The sequence below is a fragment of the Hydractinia symbiolongicarpus genome, chromosome 12, assembly GCF_029227915.1.
Source record: "Hydractinia symbiolongicarpus strain clone_291-10 chromosome 12, HSymV2.1, whole genome shotgun sequence".
Lineage (NCBI taxonomy): Eukaryota > Metazoa > Cnidaria > Hydrozoa > Anthoathecata > Hydractiniidae > Hydractinia > Hydractinia symbiolongicarpus.
Genome location: NC_079886.1, coordinates 10,074,543 through 10,092,508, shown reverse-complemented (window position 1 = coordinate 10,092,508; position 17,966 = coordinate 10,074,543). Strand labels below are relative to the sequence as shown.

General features: G+C 33.8%; 2 protein-coding genes across 2 annotated transcripts; one reads left to right on the top strand and one right to left on the bottom strand.

Annotated features, from left to right (window-relative positions):
* The first annotated feature begins 600 nt into the window (after positions 1–600).
* LOC130621743 (limb region 1 protein homolog) lies at positions 601–11,944 on the top strand. Its single transcript, XM_057437086.1, has 17 exons — positions 601–842; positions 5,460–5,538; positions 5,899–5,983; positions 6,133–6,163; positions 6,255–6,394; positions 6,568–6,671; positions 7,057–7,186; positions 8,003–8,071; positions 8,211–8,275; positions 8,411–8,483; positions 8,725–8,826; positions 8,897–8,973; positions 9,669–9,746; positions 9,836–9,909; positions 10,492–10,582; positions 11,399–11,465; positions 11,671–11,944. The coding sequence occupies exons 2-17, from the start codon at positions 5,461–5,463 to the stop codon at positions 11,874–11,876; spliced, it is 1,470 nt and encodes a 489-aa protein (XP_057293069.1). The 5' UTR covers positions 601–842; position 5,460; the 3' UTR covers positions 11,877–11,944.
* Positions 11,945–13,092: 1,148 nt separating this feature from the next.
* On the bottom strand, positions 13,093–17,447 carry LOC130621235 (uncharacterized). The gene is made up of 3 exons (XM_057436546.1): positions 17,325–17,447; positions 16,594–16,723; positions 13,093–16,142 (listed from the first exon to the last, which is right to left on the bottom strand). Exons 1-3 carry the CDS (start codon positions 17,445–17,447, stop codon positions 13,804–13,806), a joined length of 2,592 nt encoding a protein of 863 aa, XP_057292529.1. The 3' UTR covers positions 13,093–13,803.
* Between the last annotated feature and the right edge of the window lie 519 nt (positions 17,448–17,966).

Sequence of the window (17,966 nt, the reverse complement as noted above, 5' to 3'; positions counted from 1 at the left end):
CCATTCCTACAGAAAGAGATATACTTTCAGGTTGGTGTCGTGGAATGATCATTTGAAATTTTTTAGGATTTGCAATCATTCCGTTCTGACCAAACCATTCAATAATACTCTTTACATCAAGATTTAGCTTTCTAATAACATTATCTATAGTTATATCACAAACATGTAGGGTGTTGTCATCAAATTACAAAGTGAAGAGTGAGAGACGATAAAACATATGTCGTTGATGAAAATATTAAACAAAATAGGGCCTAGTACAGAACCTTGAGGAACTCCTGAAAGAACTTTAAGCCAATCACTAGAAAGATTCCCCGTTTTCACTCTTTGTTTCCTATTTTGTAAATGGGAAAAGATAAATCATACGCTTCAATTTTGGCAATCAATACGTCACGAGAAAGACAATCAAAGGCTTTTGAGAGATCCATAAGAACAGTACCAACTTCACCAGAGCTGTCCAAGCAACTTTCCCAGAAGATGATAAATGTTTTGACTGATCAGCTTTACAACAGCTTGTGGTTTGACTCCCGCCCTGTGTTGGGGACTGTATCCCTTTCTAAATCCACAGAGGAAATTAGAGAGGCGAGGCTCCATAAAGGTGTTAAGTTGTTTTGCGATAAGTTGCTCAAACACCTTTGACAAGGCCGGCAGCAAACTAACGGGCCTATAATTCCACTTTTCCATTGACGAGCCTTTATATATGGTCAGCCATTTTTAGCTCATCAGTCTTTCGACCCCTGAGCTATCAACAACCGATTATGTACCGGTAACCGGCAATATCTCTTAAAACATAAACAACTAAAATGGCAGCCAAGCTGTTGCGATTGAGTAACGTTCAACAATAGGTAAGACTTTGTCTGTAATTTTTTTTATCTATTTTTGTTTTTTTTGTGTTTGTAGCTAAAATTTTTATTGTTAGCTAGCTATTTATAACTTTCACGTACGCGCTATAACCTCTTCCTGCAAGTCATCATTAATTGGATTGAGAAAACCTTTTTTAACTGATCGTCCACAATCTATATTAAGGTAAATAGTGTACAGTCAGAATTGTCTCGTGTTTTGAGTGGTATTTCTCAGGGTCCTGTCCTTGGTCGGTTCTATTTGTGATTTGCATAAATAAATAAGTTGACATCATAAGTCATTCAGAATTGTATCTAGTTTGCTTACAATAACAAATTATTCAGAGGAATTTCATTGATCTGTACTAAGAACTGCTTCAAAATGATATCAATAATCTGCACCAATAGTCATGTGACTTTTAAAGTTTCATCCTGATAAATGTGTATCAATGAACATTGGCAGTAACATAGACCTTCTCCAAGCAGAACATATATGAATGAACCTACCATTGAAGTCCTCCAAATTAGAAGAAGATCTTGGAGTGCTTATTGATGATAACTTGACCTTCAGTACCCATATGGCAGAGAAAGCATCAAAGGCAACTCAAATCATGGGTTTCATAAGGAGAACGTTTGATCATTTAAACCGTGATAATTTTAAACTTTTTATTTGAATCATTGGTGTAAGACCACATGTAGAATACGAGGGTGCCGATAAGCCGCATACGCCCTAAAAAAATCAGGTATTGGCCCGAAAAAACCCGGATAAGCCCAAACAATGCCCGAAAAAAAAACAAAAAAAAGCAGACACTAATATATGATTCAAAAAAACTATAAAAATTAAAATTGTGGTAGCGAAGTTCTTAGAAGAACTGTTTTTGACGGTTTTTGAAAAAGTTTACTTCATAAATAACTGATATATAAACTTTATTAACTTCTTTCTCTTCAAGCGCCTTCTTCCCAACCATCGTCCACATGGTTTGTTACAAGGAATTGCATTTCGGGAATGTTCCGGGCGAGTTCGGGAAAGTGCGGGCGGTTTCGGGGGGCAACCACCGATTTTATTTGAAAAGTCACGTTTACGGCTTATCAGCACCGTCTTACCCATGGTTGAAAAAAAAATTAGCTGTTATTAAAAATGTCCAAAGGAGAACTACAGAACTCCCCCTGGTATAATAAACCTTTGTTATAAGGACAGAGTACAGTCACTTGAATCGCCATCTCAATTTATAGAAGTTACAAAGCCACACGACTGAAATGTATAAAATCTATAACAATCAGTATGATGATAAAGCAAGCAATGGTATTCTACTTCTCAAATCAACAGCACAAAAGCGTGTAAACACTCAATGTTCAAGAGACATTTCAATTCCATCATGCTTAAATATGCATTTTTTTTTAAATATTTGCTATACAGACATACCTTAATTATTTAGAGCTGACCGCAGAGGTTGTATATATAACCTATTGTCAGAATACACTAAACTTATAAGTTGAAAGCTCTTTTATCTTTTGTTTTTCGTAATTGCTTTAATGATCTTTGGAAGAGCTATTGTTGTGAGTGATTTAACAAAAGCTTCATGACAAAGCAAAGAGTAATTATTTTCTCATGACTGTGGCGCCGTAGATTAGTGGTTATAGCTCTCGTACTCTGTGCGGGAGACCGGGGTTCGATTCCTCTTGACGGTGATTCAACGTGGGCGAGTGAATGTTACCATAGCCCCGGGTTAACCCAAGCCATGTGAGGGAAATTGGGAAGATGGCACACTGTGTGGGTCGTTGGATGTTGCCGGAGTTGTCTAGTAGAACGCGGGCTCTAATTGGGTCTGCGTAGCTCAAAATGAGCATTAAATACTCTAGGACTCTCCACCTACGCCATGGCCCCTCCTGGAAATAATAGACAGGGTATATCCCTCAATATTTGTGAGGCTAGCCATGTAAAATATGCACATCTATCTATCTATCTATCACTGCAAGTTTCACTGTTAAACTTTATTAAAGATAAAATCTCCTTAGGTATTAGTGCAAAGTAATAAAGTGTAACATCTTGTTATTAACTATTGTTATTGAAAAAGTATATATTTTCAAGTCCCTAAAAGATTATAAAAATTGTGCTAAAAACTATTGTTGTTTAAAAAAGTTTTACGCCTATGTTTTATGGTTTTTTTGTGTGTTTTCGAAAGATATTATCCTTCTGAACCTTTTTTTGTATATTTTTTAACCTTCAGAATAATTTTTTGCCACAATACTTTAATAACAGGGTGGTGTTGTTTAGACAGCTACAGCTATTTTTAGCTGGGAAAATTCACTTCAACAGCTGGTCATGTTATTTGGGATTTCCCTGTGAAGAAGCTGTTTTAGCGTTCTAACTACCACTCTGTATTAACTTTATAGGGTACCGTTTTGATAATTTTTCCTTTTTACTTTTCAGAACTTTTTTTTTGCGTTCGAAAAAGTTAGGTGTAGTTTAGTTGGGTTTGATCACAGAGATAGGCTATAAGATTCCTTTGATTAGCATATACTACTCCATCCAGGAGACCTAGCGTAACTTTTCTTACCACCGGGAAATCGGAGTAGTTAAGGTGGGAAAAATTACGCTGGGTCTCAAACGATTTTTCTGCGGCCAAAATCTGGCCGCGCTTTTTGATTGGCTAATTCTATTGTTCTCTGCTCCATGATTATTATCGGGAAAAGCCCTTTTCATCCCGAATATCCCTTTTCATCCCGAATATCCCACGTGTGGTTTCATTCTCCCTAACAAGTATTCTACAAAGTTTTTACCAGAGATAGATTTGGCCAAGCTTGGTAAACAACTCACAGATAAATTAAAATGGCCTCCGAAGCGATTAGTCACATTGTTCAATTTAAACTCCACTGAGTCATTCGTTTGTGTCTAAGCTTTTATTTGAGAGAAACTCATTTTATCAACTCGAAGAAGAAAGCTTAGTTAGCTGGGCTAGTACTACTCTTAAACGTGACTTTATTCCCTCTTTCAGCCCAAGGTCTAGGAAAAAAACAACCAACCAATACACACACTTTTAGTGCCAAAACGTAAATTTGCTAATATGACTTTTAATTACTACTACAGAGGCCGAATAGTGACAATAAATTTTTTCTTATCTTCTTCTCGTTTTTTGCTTTATGTTTCAGAAAACAGATTTTTAATCCTCGGAATAAATAATATTTGCGACTTTCCAATAAAATCTTAAAAAAGAAAAAAAATTTGACTTAGGTGACGTTCGAACCTACGTCCAGCACTGGAGGTGCTTAAAGTCAGTGAAAAATGATTTACTGGAAAAGAATACACAATGGAAGGCTGATCCTGTATCAAACCCTCTTTCAAATACCTTGTTTTTTAATTCTATTACCATATTTTTGGGTATATAACCCGCGAGTTATAAGTTGATTTCTACGAGTTCCACAGTTGGTGCGGGTTATATTTTGGTGCAGGTTATGTGATAAGTTTTATATTTTCTGTCATTTATTGCGAAATTTGAAGTTTATACATTCAATGAAGAAAATAGTACCAACGAGATAAAATGCGTACATTAATATAACTGCATGCGCGATCCTATACCTACGTAATCTTACTTCAACTACATGATTTAATTTTTTTACACAGTGAAATTGCTTTCTATTTTCTTTCTATTGCTTGCCATTGCTAATATTACGAGCTCTCTCTGAAACACAATTCTGGAGATCATTGACATGTATTTCACAACCTAGTCCCCAGGACTTAATTATTAATTCCTGGTAAAAATTTTGAAAAATGGTAAAATTAAAGTATAGATAGTAATTTCTTTTTTTATCTTCACTACCTTCGAGCAACTCAAATATCAAAAATAAATATAAAATACAATTAATAAGACACACGCAACTATCTCCTCCTTATTGCTGCCATTCATTTTATTATGCACACTGTGATTGCTGAGATATAAATAGATAACAAAATTCTACAAACATTAGAAAAGAACATTCCGTACATCGTCTACAAATAAAAAGAAAACAGTATTGTCTGATTTAGTACTGTCGGCATTAGCAGAAGATCGACTTGTCAAATTAATATTAATTCATCATTATTTCGGCAATCAGAGACAAGGAAGTTAAGACTAAGAGATTCGCTAGTTCAGACACTCAGTTCTCGTGTTTGGGGTTCACGAGTTTAAACGTCCCCACTTGTCTCCAGCATGAAAAAAACAGAACACACGCACATGTTTATAAAATGATTAGGGTAAATACAAATACGCTGAATTTTTTTCTTAACATGATGTGGGTTATGCAAAGGTGCAGGTAAGTAAAACACATCGGTTGAAATTTTATGCAGGTTATATGAAGGTGCGGGCTATCTGATAGCATCTAGTTTATAACTCCCTAAAAAAGCTAAGCTGCGGGTTATACGATGTGTGGGTTATATACAGGAGAATACGGTATTGGTGTTTTTTTAATGTTTGCTAAAAATGTTTTGTTTCGCTGAAAAAACCTCTAAAAAAAGACATTGCCAGGGCTTTAAAAAGGTATAACTTAAGGGGGGAAGTATAAGGTTGTGGTATAATGCTACAAGTATGAGGACATCATAATGTAACACTTTTCCATATTTTTTCATAAGTATATATATATTTTTAGAATGTTTGACTTTAATTTATCCACCTCAAGTGAGTTTGTTGATGAGAAGTTATTTTACGAATCTGTGCGACAATACGTAGTAAGTAATACACACAAATATTTTTGTAATTGCTTCTGTTTTCAAATGCTGTTTTTTTACATGTTAGTAAAATTTTCTGTTGATTAACAAAATGTTTTTGTTTATACTCTTGAATTATTGTTGCAATCTTCCGGGTTGCGAGAAAGTTTTAAACTTTTAAAAATTTATTGTGTTATTGAAATTTGAAAAAAATATATCCATGCCAAACATACTTTTGTTAATATTCCTAAAATGGCTTTAATTAATTTTCTGCTGTTGTCATTATGCATAGTTTGTTAATACCCTAAGTATTTTGCCAATTCTTTTTTACAACTAATACTGTCTTTAAAAATATACAAATACAGTTTTTTCTTTGTTTAGATTTCACTCCTAACATTCATAATTCTTTACTTCTCATCGTATGTTATCATCAGTCGTTACAAAAAGAAATCTTTGGAAGAATCTGGTATGTAAAAGTAACACTTTTTTGCAAGATTTGAAGGAAAAAACAAAAGAAGATAAGGACTTGGTTTTGACTAAAAATGTTATTAATCCAATTTATATTAAAATATACTTTAAATAGAAGATATTCGCTATTTTTTATTCCTTTTTCAGATTATGAAGATGATCTTGTATACAGGGTAGCGTAAGTTGCTAATGATTTTTTAATTTAAAGTTGTTCTTATTGTAATATAAAAAATCATTCTAAATTATGTTTCACTAAAACATTTCTTTAGCATATGGCTGTGTTGTTTTACAATGACAGTTTCCATTGGTGCAGTTTTGTTACTACCCTTCTCCATATTCAGTAACGAGATACTGATCTCATATCCAGACAGTTATTATGTCAAGTGGTTGAATGACTCCCTCATACACGGTACGTTTCTGTGTTGCTCAAGGTAAAATAAAATGAAAAACGCAAAAAAACATCCCTACAGATGTACAATGTTTTAAATTTTCGGTGGACTTCAAAGGTGTTTTAATAAAGTAATTATTCAGAATTAGTTTAGAATTTTTGAGGGAGAAAGTAAAATGTTTTATTAATTTCAGGTTTATGGAATCAAATATTTCTTGGAACTTATATGGCAATGTTTGTGGCAATGCCATTTGCATACTTCTTCACTGAATCTGAAGGATTCTCTGGCTCAACAAAAGTATGATAAACAACAGTTTATATATTTTTAGTGAAAAAAATCATTAAAACGCGCATGTAATTTTTACGCTAATGTTGCAAACTCTATAGTGCTTTCTATTATATATTTTACCATCTCTTGTAAATCGTTACAGCATATTTCCACATATTCCTGTACTAACACACTGTGTTGCTGATTACTGGAGATGGCAGATTTAAATGCTGAATAAAAACATTTTACGTATTTCATGATTGCAAAATATATGGCTCCATAGGGAGGAATATTTAAAAAGTTCTTGACAAGATGTCAAGTTTTGTAAATCAATAAAGCAATGTTGTTTTATATATTACACTGGAACATGGTGTATTTCTTTTTAATTACGTAAAATATTTTTTAAAACATACAGGGTATAAAGGCTAGAATTTATGAGACGTTTGTTGTTTTACTGCTGCTACTTGTTTTGGTATCAACTCTTGTTTGGGTATTTTCTGCTTTCGTTGCAAACAAAGAACTAAGCTGGATAGCAAATGTTTCAGGTGAGTGTAATAATTGTAGCAGTCTAGTTCAAGCTTTCTTGGATTACATCAAAGTAAGTTTCTCTCATACGAAAGCTTAGACGCAAACAAATGTGTCAGAGCAAATCCCTAAAATTCAAATCTACCAATTAACACAAAATAATTTTTCAGAGTAAACCCCGAATTAAAATCAACCAACGAGAACAAAGTCAGCGTGGTCTCATCTTACCCTACTAAAAAGTACAAGAATTATTTAACTTTGTTCCGGTGAGTGAGAACATTGGAGCTGAAAAGGAAGGATTTCCTTTTTATACCGCATTGCGTGCGTGTCGCTACCTAGCTAAGCTACCATTTTGCGTGACAGACTGACGGACGGACGGACAGACACGCATATACGGGTATTATTTCCTGATAATGATCACGTATGTTAAGGACAATAGAAGTAACCAATCAAGAACTGCGGTCAGTATTCTGACTGCAGAAATTTTTTTTGCAACCCAGTGTAATTTTTCCAATCCAGCTATCTCGATTTACCGGTAGGGGTATAAATGTGTGTACTTTAACCATCATAGCTTTACAACATTGGTGTTCGACAGAAACTTATCGTCGGTGAACCAGTGCTTCACGTCATTTATATTTTGTTTTACTATTGTACGCTCCTATACACCAAAAACAGTTAAATTCAAAGAGAAAATGAGTGAAAATTCAAGTTACATCTAGCATAAATAAAAAACAAGTTGGAAAAAAATTACCGATGATAATCAAGAAATACATCTGCATTTAACTTACAAACCTGAATTACACTTGTGTAAAATGTTGTTTTATTTTACTATTTAGAGAGTTGGATGCCACCATTACCTTTCATATATTCCTGTATATCGTTGTTTGGTGCACTTTTATTGCTGAGTGAGTTGTTTACGTTTCTTATGTCAACATTGACGAAGATTTTCACGTAATTAGACAGTACTATAAAATACTTTATTTGTACCATGATTCCCTTGTTGTTTTTAAACTTGCTGTTTATGTTTGTATATTATTATATTAGTTTCCACGCCTCTTGGTTTTACCAGACTATTTGACCTTCTTGGAAATTATGTTGTAAGACCAAAGGTAAGATTTTACACCATATCTTACAAAATTTTTAGCAGACAAAATTACTAAATTTTCAAATTTTCTTGACATAGTTTATATTTAAATTCACTTCTTTTATTGGTTATAATCTTACCTCTATTGAATTCGCTTTAGTTTTTTGTGGATATCGATGATCAGATCGAAACCTTAAGATTAGAAGAGGACAATCTTCGCAGGAAATTGAGAGGTAATCGTGCATAAGTTTTTATTTACTCTTTTTATACATTCGCCAATTTTTGTTCGTGCGTTTTTTTCGTAAATTCACACGTTCATTAGTTCGTTCATTTGTATTTCACCCCTATGTGCGTCTGCTTGTTCATGTCCGTCTATCCTTCCATTTCTCCTTTGTTTGTTCATTATTTGTTCATTTGTTCATTATTTGTTCATTTGTTTATTTGTTTTTAATTTTTTAATTTTGTTTATTATAGAGCAGAACCATAATAATGGAGTAATGTATTATGAAAAGCCTTACACTCAAGTAACTGTAGAAGAGAAAATAGAAAATATTAAAAAAGATAAGATAAAATTAGGTATGTTCCAAGACAAATTTTCTTTAAACATGTTAAGCGTTTTTTAATAGACTATTGCTTTACTTAACAGAGCGAGAAAGAGATGCTTCAGGCTTTGAAAAGAATTTATTATATCCACTTTGCTTAATCGGACTTTTAGCAGTTACTGTAAGTTACTGTGAATTTTTTGTCTTTTGTTAACTTTTTGTACATTTAATACATAAAAATGTGTTACAGGTTCCCTACGTTCGTGTTTTTTTAAAATATAGCCTTTGGTTGAGGCGTACATTTGAAAATACGTAATGTTAAAAAATACTGAAACTAGAAAAAAAAATGATGTGAGTAAGTTTTATTTTTTGCAAGCTATTCGTTGCTTACTTGTTGCATGTTGACATCTTTGGAAGATTAAGTTCCCGTGTGTACTTTATCAGTTAAGCTAGTGCACCTATCAAAATCAAATTTTATTTTAGTCCCGTTTTTTCTTTTTTTGAACCTCGTTGCTATTTGATGTTGCTTACATAAAAGTGTGCATATATGTAAACACGTAGAAAAGCAGTGATTGGTTGAACGATCTCAACTTGGAAACAAAATGTTGGCTATAGAAAAGTTTGCTCAGGTCGCTACATTGTAAAAGCTTTTAGTGTTTAAACGTTCTGTATCCTTATTGTTTTTTCATGAATTTTTCCACGATTCCATTTGTTTAAAGTTAAATAACTCTTAGTAACAAAAATGAACAAAGTGGCAAGTTAATAAGAAACATGTTTTTGAATTGACTTGTGTATTTCAAAGATCTAGTGTAGATCAGTAATATTTACTTTGTTAAACGAGCTTGTTTTTATGTGTGTTTTTTCATTGCCCACAAGGCTATCTGTCTGCTGATGGTCGCAATGAATTGTTTTAAACTGCTGTTTGGTTCTGACGCGCTACCCATCATGCATAAGGTAAGAAACGTTTGTGTACGTTAATTTGTTTCTGCAAATTCTCTCTTACTTCTTTCTGTCTGCTTATTCATGCTGTTTGTTGTTTTTAGTATCCGTCTTTGGGTAAAATGTCAATATCAAAACTTGGATGGTTTGGAATTTTTATACAGATTTTTTTAATTTTGTATCTTTTCCAAGTATATCTCATTAAGGATTGTTACCTAGCTGAATCGTGATCTCTGCATTCTCGAGTTGTTTGCATTTGTGTTTTTAAATTTTGTTCGTAATACTGACTGGGGTTTCTAATTTAACCAACAAGACTGCAGCAGACTATAGTTTAATAAGCAAGCAACACTAGGACATTTTTTTACACATTTAATGTTCAAAATAACGCATGCGTAACAGAGATAACTTTGGGTTGTAAACATGCGTCAGATAAATTCATTGCAATAGAGAAGTGTGGTGTTTGTAACACTTTGGACTATATTTGTGAGAAAAAAAACTTTTTTATCAACAGGAAAAAACGTCTTTGTGACGTCCAAACGACATGTACAGATATGACCACACAATGCAGATGTTCATTTAAGATAAATGAAAGGCGACAGTTTATTAAACTTTCATCTGGCTTGATCACTAATTTCGCTAAGTTGACGCAAATTTTTTATTTCCCTAGATAACTTCTGTTTTTTTCGCTGATATGTTTGATCATATATTATACATTAGTGATTTGAGATATGAATATTGCATTTTCTTTGACGCAATTTAGTTATATAATGAGTGCATCCATAGTTGGTTTTTACAGTTCCCCATTGTTTATTCATTTAAAACCGAAAAAGCATAATACCAGTATGACGAAGGTAGGGAGAACTTTAAATTATCCAAGTCTTCACCGCAGGAGATTTCTATGTTTTGTAATACCATTATTTTCTGCGTATATATTTTGTTGGAACACTCTTTTCCTCAATGGGCTTCCTGAGACATTGCATTGATGAATTTTTAAGAATTGGCATGTTTAAATCGGCGAATTGAATTTTCATTTCAATTCTACGTTTTAAGAATTACTGTTTCAGTGAAAGCGTTCTTTCGATTTGGGTGTTTCTTTTCATCCCACCTCGGTTTCACATACACGCCGAATAGGTTATGATACTTTGTAACGTAGATTCTTTGTTTGCAGTCTAATTTTTGAGATTTTTCTGGATTTTGCAAAGCTATTATTCAGTACTTTAAAGGTAGGCGATTGTGCAATTTTCGCAAGAATTGACATTCGCATATTCATTGCTATGACGATAAAATGTATTATGTATTATTTCACACAAGAAAATAAGTACAAATGCAAATGAAGTAAAAAACAACTACTTCGCGAGAATATACTTCGCCATTTATATAAATTAAATTTTTCGCGGGACACACTTTTCGCAAAAAAAAATTGCGACAGTTTATCTTTAAAGTACACATTTCAATGCAAAAATTATTTCATGAAAATGCGCCATGGTAACATAATAGAATATTTATGGTAGCTGTAGAAAAGAGGTCAAAGATAGTACAACACATCTGTAATCAGGACAGGGTAACACTTGATGTTTGATATTGTGATGACGCATTTTTATTATTATTTTTCCTCGAAATCTTTCATAACGTATACCGTGTTTTGAATGTTTTTGTTTTTCTTTCAGTTGATTGCAAATTGTGTTATACTCCTGATTCTCAGTTCAGCACTTCCTGTACTCGCTCGAACATTAGGTATGTAGCAGACACACCAATCTCCCACATGAAACGTCACTAATTGGACACTTTTAGAGAGTTTATTTTCGTAAAATTTACTTTGATTTAAGTATTTTTCTGGCATAAAATGGATATTTTTTAACCCTCTACCTATTGTCTTCACTAAGAATTATAAATTTTTTTAAATTACCCGAGATCGCAATGTAAAAGTTTGTTTTTTTAGGTGTCACGAGCTTTAATTTGATGGGCGAGTTTGGACGTTTAGATTGGCTTGGAAATTTCGAGTTAGTTTTATTCTACAACTTGCTTTTCGAAGCTTCCACGTCGTTTTGCTTGGTAAACAAATTCACAAAATCTGTCCGAAATGCACTGTATGCGAACTTTAAAGAGTCCAGGGTTTTTCAAAGATGGAAGATTAAAAGCGAGTGAGCTGCCGAACTAACAGGACAGTTATCCAACCGTCACAAGAAACGGTCATGTTTTTGTTTTTTGTTTTATACAAATTGAGGTGAAGCAACAAGTTAATGCTGCTGTTGTTAAATGACAAAGTGATTTCTGAAAATTCTCACATTTGTTATGGCTGTTTCTTAGGAAAAAAACGAGTAACACAATTAGTTTACAATGTTGTATTAACGGATGAAATTTTGAACTTTTGTGATTTTTCGTACAAATTTGTCCAGAGTTGCGCTTTCTTCGATGTGTTTACTTGAAAGAAAAAAAACGCTTTTCGAATACGCTCTCCCGCTTAGATGATAAATATTTTATGAACTCCTTCATTGACAGGAATACCACTGCTAATTCCAGACGCTCCATCTAGGCATCTATCACACCCTCGCCAAAGTTTAACGAGTGTCCACCACTTATTTGTTTAGAACTAACAGTAAATTTGCAAAATATGTTAAATTGTTATTATTAATTTTTCACTTCTTAATTTTTGTTAATTTATTTTCAGAATATATTTCCTTGTTTTAAAACTCAAAAAAGGAAAAATGTAAGCACAAAGGACGGTTTCTATACAACTAGTAAAGCAGGTACATGGCGAATACCAGTATCTGTAGCCGTCGTTTTTCACCTGGAGTTAAATCACATCATTACAACTATGTAAAGGTGTTCACTCACAGTGGATACCTTTCTTTTTCTAATCTTTTTCTTTTTTAATCCTTATTATCTCTTAAACATATAATTGCTAATTGCTTTCGCGGTAATTTAACCGTGAAAGTTTCTTCCGTAAAACACGTCTAAATTACGCAAAAATTTACCTCCGTATATTCTAGATAGACTTATTTTTAGATGTTTTTAATTTTTGACGAAATGTTTTCTCGAAAGTTTTGTACAATATTTAGTTGTTTAGAGAATAAAGTTGTAGCACAATTTTTTAAACACTGCATTTTTCGCATTTTCCAAATCTCTACAATTCCCTCAAAGCAACTTACAACATTCTTGCTTGTGCATAAATTTATTTGCTCTTTTTTTTCAAAACATCTTGAGTATACTTCGAGTTTAATTGGAGACCTTTGCTAACAAAATGGAGAGAATTGAAGGCAGATTCACAAATATCTTTTTCTTATTCTAACTGACATTTGAATTTAAACTTGTAAAATTTTTTAGGATGCAAAAAAGAAGAGACCAAGTTTTGGTATGCGATCAAAGATAAAGTAAACAAATAAAAACAAGTTAAATATTTACAAGTAAAAATAAATTGTGTATAATGTATATCGTGTACGATGTATCGTGTGCTTACCGTGTATAGTGCATACGTGTATGATGTATGGTGTGCGTAACGTGTATATTGTATGGCGTGCGTAAGTTGTACGCTACATAAATGTAGGGTGACCACTCCTTAAATTCCTTAAATAACCTTAGAAAAAGAAAATCTCCTTAAAAGTGTTTAAATATACTTAAAAAATGGAAATTTCAGCTATTCTTCTTAATTTCTCCTTATTTCTTAATTTTTCTGATTGTAAGTTTTTTGGAAATGTGTTCATGGATTGTTCATCACCAACAAAATAAGACATCTCTCTGTTACCTGAAATTCTATATTGTCCCTCTTTCAGAGCATAATTCATATTTATATTTGTATAATATGTATAATTTTCTCATCATAGAACATAGTATGTAACACAAAAAAATAGAAAACTAAAATTGGTTTCCTCCTTAATTATCCTTTTTTTTTTTTATTCTTGTTCGCAGCAAAATATCCTTAAAAAATGTCAATTTGTCTCCTTAATTCTCCTTAATATCCTTACTTTTGTTCTCATTTTATTAGTGGTCACCCTGAAATGATGGGTCGTGTGCTTATCGTGTGTGATAAATCATGTGCTGTTATCGAATTTATCGATAGCCCTTTTTCAACTAATCATGTTTTACTCTCGTAAATCACTTGAAAAGAAATTTTTTCTGTTAAGATTGACCCCTTAAAAGAGTCTGATAGTTGGATAGAAGTTACGAAATAAACAAACCATGGATAAGTTGTTATATTTTGAGGAAGTTTGTACGATGTCTTGAAGTTGACGACAATATCGGGCTTCAGGTCAAATGTTACGTTGTAAATGCGATCGTAGCAAAGGTTTGCTAGCTCATAAGATTTAAAAACTTCCTTTCGCCACCTTACAAGCAAAGCGAGACATTTTGAATCTATGAACTTTACTTTTGTTTCGATTTGAAAGGATTGTAAGGCTAGCAGTCTCGATAAGTCCCTTCCAGGATTTGCCTCGGTCATTGATTCTTTTCTACATATGCATAACTGGACGTCAACGTACGGATCTGTACACTTGCTAAAATGTTGAAAGATGGTCACACGCCGCCATCGTGTTATTTTTGCTGAAGGATAGCTGGATTTATTAGTCAGTGTCACCACAACCTCGAAAATTTCTTCATCTCTGTATTTATCAACAATAGCATCAAATGTATAAACAACTTTTCCATCCTCAGTAACTTTTTTCCTAATTTTATCAAACCTTTTACCTATCAGCCGTTCGCAGTTGCCATAAGCAACGCTGTCCGTTGAACTCTCTACACCAGCTCTTGTGATTTGGTTATTCAAATAACCAATCGCAAATTCTGCTAACCAATGGACTTCCGGGTGAAATTCTGCTAACATCTCTGTGTAGCCTTCACACAAGCACATCATAAAAGAATAGATGGGAATATCCTCGCAATTTCTTTCCTTTGAGATGGGACTAAGTAAACCTGACGGTTGATTACCATGCAGGGACATTAACGTGTGAAAAAGATCTGTGTGCGTGACCAATCTGTTTTGATTGATATGCAGACTTTCAACCTTCTGCTGTCCCAAAATATGTCTAATTTTTTTTGGAAGTATCATGAAAAACATGGCATGACTTATTTCAGATCGACCTGCTAAAAATTCTTGGGAAAATTTGCTTGTTTTTGGTCCGTGATCTGATAAAATGATCGTTAAAGTATTTTTCAAACCGGATGATTTTTTAATAAATTCTGAAATCAAATGATCAGCATAGGCGATTCGTTTACCGGTCATTTCGTGACCGGTATTCATGTGTGTGTATATGAAGGCAGGGTACGCTGACTTGGTTTTTTCCACTGTTTGCAGTAAAGTATATGTGTAGTTGAGAAAGTAGGATGGTAAGTGATGTCCATTGAAACAGACTTTAGGTGGGTCGTTAAACTGATTTGTTTTCCCGTATTGTGTAAACACTTCACATGAAAAGTGAGTCAAGCCATAACTATCAATTGGAAGGCGACGTAGTTTTCTTTGAATTTCTTGCCACCTTTCCTCATAGTCATTGACATTCGATAGAAGCTTAAGATTGTGCTTATTATCCGTGATCAAGGCACCCCAAGAGTCATACCAACAGCTGTCCTCTTGAAGGGTTGTTTGGTAACCGAGGTTGCTATAACGACCAAACAGCGAATCAAGTCCGTACGTATGTACTTCATCGTCGGAGTCTACATCTACTATGCCACTAAACAAAGCTCGCATATTCGGGAAAGTACGCGGCGCGAGACTGTGAAATAACTCGAAATCGAGAACTGTCGTCTCCGTTTTATCGATACTCTTTAACGTGGAAACAGTCTCTGAAAGTTGTCGGTAGAAGTGTGGTCGTGATACCGAGTCTAGAACGAGTATATTAATGTTTGGTTTAGCGTCTCTCTCCAACGCTGTCTTCACGATTTTTACAAATGGTGGAAGCATTATAGCCTGTTTAATAAAGTCCTTACTCTCTCCACAAGCGACAATGAAAAAATCATGCTTATACTCAGTGTTTTCGTTAATTATTCTCCGAACGATAATATCAATATCTACTTGATTTTTCGCAATATACCAGAGATCGCTTCTGACGAGTAGTCCATATCTTGGTTGCAAGACACCAATCCTGATCGGAGAGTGCTGACACAGCGCAAAATTACATTGTAGTTTGACATTAGTGACATTCGAAGTTCGAATAGACTCCTCAGTAAAAGCGCATAACTCTACTTGTGTTAGTTGGTTCTCCACCTTTGGACATGTACGATCCTTAGGCGGCCTCCCATACTTCCGAAAAGCTGTCTCACAATCTTGATGGCTTGCGGTTATTGGTTTACACTTTTGAGACGAATAATCGAAACGTTTCGATGTATTGTTTATGGAAAATGTTGCGCAAGCATCTTCAGAATTATATTTATTTTCATCTGCTTGTGTTTGTGTTAAGAATACGGTGGAAATTCTTTTGGAAACTAAAGCAAAGTACAAAAAATATAAGCCATGGAGCGACTTTGCTTTTGTCTCGATCTCTTAATAAAAAAGAAGTGAAATTTAAAATGGATGATTCACAAATCGAAGGGTGTACACTAAATGTAAAAAAAGTAGTTTTGAAGGTGAGTGGTGATGTTTGTGACAGGGTCCACTTTAAAGCGGGTGGTGTAGAAGAGGCGAGTGGTGTCGTACACGCGAGTTGTGCTTGAAGTTTTTTAGCCTAAGGAAAGACCCCTGTTTAATCACTCGAAATTCCTGACCAAAAGTTCTGTCAATTATAATTTTCTCTATTTTATTTTCATAATATAATCAACCTTGTGTTCCTTAAAGTTTTGGTTCCATAAAAACATGTGGGTTGGAAAGTGGTGTCAGCGTGCACTTTGCAATTTGTTGTGATTCCTCCTACTTTTATTCACATACAACGGGTTTTACCTTTTAAGTGTACTTCGTTTACCGACAGGGAACTTTGTTTAGCGAAGATCTGAAGATACGTAAATATTTTCTGATAGTCATACACCAATACAACCAGCACAAGCAGAAAAAAAGGTTTCCATAACGATTTCTAAATATAAAATATCTTAATATTACGTAACTTTAGTTAGTTTATTCAAGGAGGTTTAAACCTCCTTGGTTTAGATTATTAAGTGGCCTTTTCTTTGCTGTTTCGATTTTTTTTAACGAAGTCAAGAAATTGACGTACGTAAATATTTTTAGTTAGGCACTTATCAATGTTCACAAAAGTTGGTCAATTTTTTTTACATTCGCGCGCATTTTGATAGATAAAAAAGCATTTTCGTCCCCAGAGCTCTTTGAGATAAAACATACTTTCGAGGCTTACCTCAAAGAGCTTCGGGTCGAGAATGGTAAAAAAGCAAAAGGCTACTAAAAACAAAGTTCATAGATTTTTAAGCGACTATTTTTTCTAAAATGATTTTTGACTACGGTGGTCTGTTACTCGTGTAGAAAGTTGCCCATAAATATTTTTTAACTGTTGATCAAAATAGCGAAAGCTTGGACGTAAATATTTAATTTTCTTTTTTTGGGAAAATCAACATCCGTGAAACACCAGATTTTACGATACGCAAAGATAAAAATCCGAACAAAATAATAACATTTTAGGCTAATCTGTTTTCAAGGTTTAAATGAAGAAAAAATCTACTTACTACCACTCGTTTTCGAAACATTTCGTTGCCATGAAATGTTTTGTCTCGAACATAATTGCGCACTACTATGCCGAACACTATTGAATACTTGCGCACTACTATGCCGAACACTTTCGAAAACATGCCACGCGTAATTTACCAATTTAAATTTACGCGCTTTTTGAATGGTTGAGTAACTTATGCGTAACTGCTAGAATGAATTGCAAAAAACCCAACACGGAACATCAAATCCCAACACAGGACTGTTGTTGTAATACTACGCATACACTGTCATGTTTAGAACATTTCCTGCAAAAAACAGCCAAGTCATTTTTTGCTTAGTCTTTATATAATTGCAAATTACCTAACAGTTGTTATAGGCATTCCGTATTATTTATTAGTTCTTTATATGGGAGCTCTAAAATATTGCACCATTCCGAGAGAAAAAAACTGTAGGAACGAACACAGGCATTACTTGTTAGAGGGGATTGGTTTGTTCTGCTGGTATGTAGAGTCAATTAGAATGTATGGGGAGCCTTAAATAATTTTGGACTTCCTATTCAAAATTTTTCAAACAAGATGTTGAGTTAAGTTTGCTAGCTATACTTATCTTTTTTGCGGAATTTGCGACAAGCTTTGAACCAGTATTCAAAGAATAAATTT